General features: G+C 40.3%; 1 protein-coding gene across 1 annotated transcript in view; it reads left to right on the top strand.

The window, feature by feature from the left end:
- The first annotated feature begins 280 nt into the window (after positions 1 to 280).
- Positions 281 to 6000, top strand: part of tcerg1l (transcription elongation regulator 1 like) — a 598955-nt gene continuing 593235 nt past the window's right edge. Inside the window, exons 1-2 of the mRNA XM_063071197.1 lie at positions 281 to 531; positions 3200 to 3622. Coding sequence (XP_062927267.1) covers positions 3302 to 3622 — 321 coding nt within the window. The 5' untranslated portion in view covers positions 281 to 531; positions 3200 to 3301. The remainder of the gene's footprint in view (positions 532 to 3199; positions 3623 to 6000) is intronic.

The following is a 6000-nucleotide window of genomic DNA, read 5'->3' as shown; positions in this document are numbered from 1 at the left end:
GAGCACGGCCAGATATCAAAAGGCAAGATTATTTTGTGGCAAACGGCACTGGAGGCAGGGCTGGTAGCAATGACGGGTAGCGTTGTTCCGCTGATTCTCTGAGCGGAAAGGGTGAGGGTGGTGGTGGTGGTGGGAGTGTAGACAAGATCGTCCCTGCGAGTGGGGTTGCGAGGAGGCTGGGAGTGCTGGCAGCTGAGCCGTCAGCGGTGGAAGGGAGGGAGGGAGGGAGGGGGGCGGACGGGGTTGGAGAGTGCGAGTGCGCGTTTGTGTGTGATTACCTCTTGTACTTGCGAGCCGGGGTGTAATTTTTGGCTGGACCCTGAATTCCTCAAATTAGCATCTGCCATTAACTGTATTTCCCGCGTGTCCAAGTGGAGTTGTCTCAGTACTAGTGAGCTGAGGGAAGGCGAGGGGGCGTCCGACGTGGTTCTCCCGGAGACGGTGATTGTCAGGTAACGGGAAGGAGAGGGAGCCAGTCGCCCTGTGAAACTCGGGGCGCCCTGAGTGCTGAGGAGAAGGCGTCTGCTCGAGGTGAGAACTCTGCTGTTTTGTTATCTCCTCGCTCTCCCTCCTCTCGTTGAGGCATTTTCTTGCCGGGTGTTGACTTTTTTTTCCCCATCTCCTTGGTGGACTCCGAGCGGGCACTACACACATACGCGCGCGCGCACACACACACACACACACACACACACACACACACACACACATATTTAGAGTTACCAGCTCACTTCCCACAGCCTTGTATAGGAGCGTTTCTTAAAAATAAACACAGCTTCATCTTGTATTTCAAGTCAGAAACTTATTTTGGCCGTGTATGGTGCGAAAGTGAGCGGCTTTAATTTGTGACATCTGAGGGTAGGAGAGTGGGGGGGGGGTGGTATATGTAAGGCCCCCGGGGTGTTCCAAGGCTCTGATGAATATTCAACTCAGGCTTCCCGCCGCTCGTAGCAGTACCAGAGCTGCTGTGGAGTGCGAACGGTACCGCCGAAATCCAGGCATCATCCTCCCCAATCCTCAATTAAAAATAAAATCAGAGCCTGTCGTCTCTTGCATTGGACAGCAGCCTGGGAGCTCTCTCCTCGCTGCAGTCACGAAACTGCCTCAAGCAGAATAGGACGCTGTCAGTTTGATCTGCCAACCGAGCGTGCGGTTTATTCTGTTTCATGAGGTTTAAAGGACTGCAAAAAGTGGGCACAACTGCGGAAGAGCAAACACTACGAATTGCATAGACATGAGCATCCAAAGTTGTACTAGACTAATCTGTTTCTTTATTTCTAAATATTTGCATTATGTTTTTAAATAGGTAGAGATAAATTTCCACATCTGCAGTTGCTTCTATACGGAGTGTTGTTAAAACTACCATTCAGTATGTGAAATAAACAATATGCATAAAACCGGCACGGCAGCTGGGGAAACCTCGTTAACAGTCAGACATACCTAACCACAATAACTTTGCTTACGATTGCTCGTTTTGCCAAGAAAAAAACAACTGATGTGCATCAAATCATTTAATGTCCTTTCTAAACAGTAGATGGTTTACATTCTGATAAGTGTGCTTTCCTTTTAAATTATAAATTCTCATGTGTATTTATTTATTGAACCGAGATAGCTTAACGTTAAACTTAAACGATTAGGTTTTGCATGACCTTTGGGACTATGATAAGATTTATACTATTAAAGAATACCGGAAGCAAATTTAGGCATGAGATACTTGATAAAATTAATGTTACATTCGACGTTTTAGAAATAACGTTGACGTTTTGCATGGTATGGGGTACATCACCACTGTAAAACTGTTGGTATGGACGTTTAATGAAAACTATAATTGTGTCATTTTGCAATTTTTAATCACAGCATTAATTGGGTTTGCTTTCAAGCAAGTGAGTGCCTTCAAGTTCAACATACTTTCTCTGACTGGTTTTAAAATCCTTATTATGCGGTGTTTGTTTACCTTATTAATTTTCTTATCAACGTTAAGGTTCATTGGCTTTATTATGGAGGATGTGCAGCCCAAACATCAGCACAAAGCATTATGGATGCTGTAGTTTGCTGAAGCAATTTTAGAACATAATGTGACTGATAAAGCTGCAACACCTTTCTAATTCAAAGCCACTTTATCTTTAACTTGAAATCAACAATTTTACAAATTGTTCAGTGATACAACATTAAATGATCTAAAGTTGTTACATAAATATTCTGCAGGTTCAAGTTAAGTTTATTGTCATTCGGCCATAAACATGTATACCACCAAATGAAACAATGTTCCTCTGAACCAAAGGGAGCAACACAGTACATTAAGCAATATTGTCACTTGCAAATTACCCAATAATAAGGTGCATTACAACACAAGATAAGAAGTAAACTGTAGAATGCTTCATACATGATGAGACCTTGGTGGTGGCAGGGAGTTAAGTAGTCTTACAGCCTGGGGGAAGAAGCTGTTTCCCATCCTAACAGTTCTTGACCTGAAGTTATGGTACCTCTTGCCTGATGCTGGTGGGGAGTGGGTGGGGTGGAGTTAAAGAGATTGTTGGACAGATGGCAGGAATCATTGACAATGCTAACAGTCCTGTGTATGCAGTGCTCCTGATAAATATCTCCGATGGGTGGAAAAGAGACCCCACTTATCCTTTCAGAGGCCCTTGCAATCCTTTGTAGGGACTTGTGGTCAGGTGCCTTACACCTCCCATACCAGATGGTGATGTAGCATCTCAGGATACATTCGATGGTGCTACTGTAAAAATCAGCTGGAATGGTGGGTGGGGGAAAAGCCTCACTCATCTCAATCTCCTCAGGAAGTGGAAATGTTGGTGTGCCTCCTTGACCAAAGAGATAGTGTTGAGGGACGAGGTAAGATCGTTCGTTATGTGCACTCCCAGATACTTGGTGCTCCTAGCTCTCTCCATGGAGGAGCCATGTATGTTTAGTGAGGCGTGGTCAGCCTGTGCTGTCCTAAAGTCTACAATCAGTGTAGCTGTGTGGAAGGAATGTATTTAAATTGAATATTAAAATAATCCTATTATTGTCTGCTTTGTATTAATTTGTATTGGAAGATAATTATATTCAGTAATTTGAAAATGAGTTGAATTAGCTGATTATGATTGGTTACTTTTTTACTTAACATTTAGAAACAAAAATAGCTTTTGATCTAAGAGACTAAAACAGGAGGGTGTATATAATGTTCTTCTCTTTTTATTAGATGTGCATCCAATAGGCCAGGACAAATGTTCTTGGATTCTTCCATTATGTTGGACAACTTCACTATTCCATCTTTGTTATCTGTGCTGCAGCTCAATTGACAATGTTTGTGAAAGGCAACACACTGGGATTGTGGGATGTAAGGTGTAGGATGTTTCCTGTTCCACGATCGAAAGGTCAGCATCAGGTCTGGCCGGTGAATGAGGAATCACCTGCATGGATTTGGACTGCTCCAACTGTACCTGGTCTTTTTAGAATAATTGGCCCTCGCCAACTTCATCCTTTGACTTCTCCACATAGTCCTCCTGAATTTCTACCAGTCCCATCTGGATGGCAGATCCCTTATGACTCTTTCATTCCTTTGATGGTGCTACCTTCTCCACCAGAACCAACTGTTCTTCAGCTTCCATTTCCAACTATGCAGGTAGGAAAGTTGTTATGCAATAAATTTCATCAAAATCCCTAATCCATTGTGGTTGCACAAGGAACGCTGTTAAGCCATTTAGGAAGTTATACAAATTGCAAGAATTATATTTATCTAAACAAATCATATAACATATTTTCATAATCCTTACAATCATCTTTAACATTTGAATATGAAATAATTTATAAACTAGCAGAAAATGTATTCATAATGAAGCTGATATAAATAATAAAACTGTTGGTATAGGTATTTGTTTTAATTTCAGTTGGGTTTTTCAAAGAATTATCAATAGTCATCTATATCATCATCATCATCATCATCATCATCATGACTCCAGTATTTCTACTATTTTTAAAATGTTTCTTAATTGTACCTATGATTTTTTTTGGTGTTCTATCGCTGAGCAGCAGTGAACCATCTGATTGTCCTATCAGAGTTCTCTTTGGGAACTAGTTGACTTGATCAGCATTTCTGATCTGGCTATTGTTCACGATTGCATTTAGTGAAAAAAATATATTTATAACTGTTCTCTGAAAACAAAACTTCCCTGGATGTTGGATAATGAATGGTAAAGCCAAAGAATAAAAGGGATGTGGAGTAGAAGGGAAAATATAAGTAAAGAGAAGAACCCTTGGAAGTTGTGAAGGGCAGAAAAGGATGTGTCAAATTAAAGGTGCTGAGACTGTGGTTGGAAGCTATAATTACTGAAGCAGATGTTGATACAGAGCAAGGAATGCACCAAAGACCAAATATTGAAGGGTGCATACAAGAATATGTGATTCTGGTCTTTATTATAGAGTGGGGAGAGGTGAGGCTTTGGACAGTAGTTATATTGAAAGATGAAAGCTTTCAAGATGATTATTATCTTTGTGAATCCAATCACTTTGGAAGTTTGGTTTTGACATGATTGAGAATATGCAACGAAGCATTCCAAATGATGTTTTTTTTTAAATTCACACGCTTGTTAAACAACAGTATTCTAGTGATGGATTGGTGAATACTCAGTGGACCATGGTGATTTCAGGGCTTAGCCTGACCCTGCTTTCTGTTGGGTGATGGAGGTGAAAAGATGAATGTAATATATAATAGAAAGCATAAACGTTTTAATAAATGCAGTATGTTTTGGAAAGTTGGTTTTTACATGCTACAAAATAAATTGTAGATTTTGTACTGCAATTATGTTTTGATTTTCTTTAACTACAGGTAAAACTTGTGAGTTAGCTTTATATACAGCATTAGCCTTTAAGAACAGGAATAGTTTTGACATCGTGAAAGGCTATGATTGCATGAACGTCATAATGCCATTCCAAGATTTGATTGTGTTTTTACACAATTCTTCAATTGATCCTTTTTTTAAATAGATTTTTGAACATTTTGAATGCTTCAGCATGTGCACACTTAAAATCCTTGAAAGCTTAGACTGCGGACAGATTGGGGGCATGGATAAGTCTCCTATTAAATATATTTTCTGCCGTTTTGTGAATGGGTCTTGTTCTTTTTTGCTCATGAGCATGAAGTTTGAATCAGCTTGTCTCCAGGCAACAAGTGGACAGTGCAATCAGAAAGGATATTTGTGATTATTAGTAAGAGAGAACAATTCACTATTGGTAATATGTTCACATCAGTTAACAGAAGGAATAACTGCTGAGGTTTATACTGCACAGTATGTGTGTGAGTTTGTATGTACAATATAGATTATAAAATAAATGTTTTTGTCTTAGCAACCAACTGCCTGTTACTTCACTGGTGTTTAAGGCAGCAATGAAGGTCCTCTATCTCTGGTGGTACTTATTGTGTCAGTAGCTTCCTCTTGGTTTTCACTGCTGTCAGTCACACAAGTCCCAGTTGGAGACTCAGGAATACCATTACGCTCAGATGTAGAAGGATTCTTCATTGTTGTTTCTGTAACAATTTTGTTTTAGCAGTCAGGGTTGTTAGCGCTGAGCTGAACCCCCAAACTTGCAGGACCAGTGGACCACTCTTAATCTGGCCTCTACTCTTTGACCTGTTTGGCATGGGTGACCCTACCAAGAGCCAAAGCATAAAACCCTGACTCCAGCCAACATAGGTCTCTGGGTCATTGGGGCACACAAGCCTCCAAACCAGGACAAGGGATTGGCCCTCCTGAAGGTTTTGTCTCAGCATGTTATATGATACATAACAAACAGATTTGAAATTATGTACTGCTCCAGCACTGTATTTGATTTTTTTAACCATCAAAATTTCTCATTAGTATCAAGAATTTATGAACATCTGATCCAAATATTACTGTGACGTGGCTCATCACAGACTTTTTTCTCTTGATAGTGAAAGAAGAATAACAGTGAAAGATGAATTCATTATTATTCTACAGAATTATTATCTATGTGACAGTGGAA

The sequence above is a fragment of the Mobula hypostoma genome, chromosome 19 (assembly GCF_963921235.1).
Source record: "Mobula hypostoma chromosome 19, sMobHyp1.1, whole genome shotgun sequence".
NCBI lineage: Eukaryota > Metazoa > Chordata > Chondrichthyes > Myliobatiformes > Myliobatidae > Mobula > Mobula hypostoma.
The sequence above is the reverse complement of the archived record's forward strand: the minus strand, read 5'-3'. Positions and strand labels throughout refer to the sequence as shown.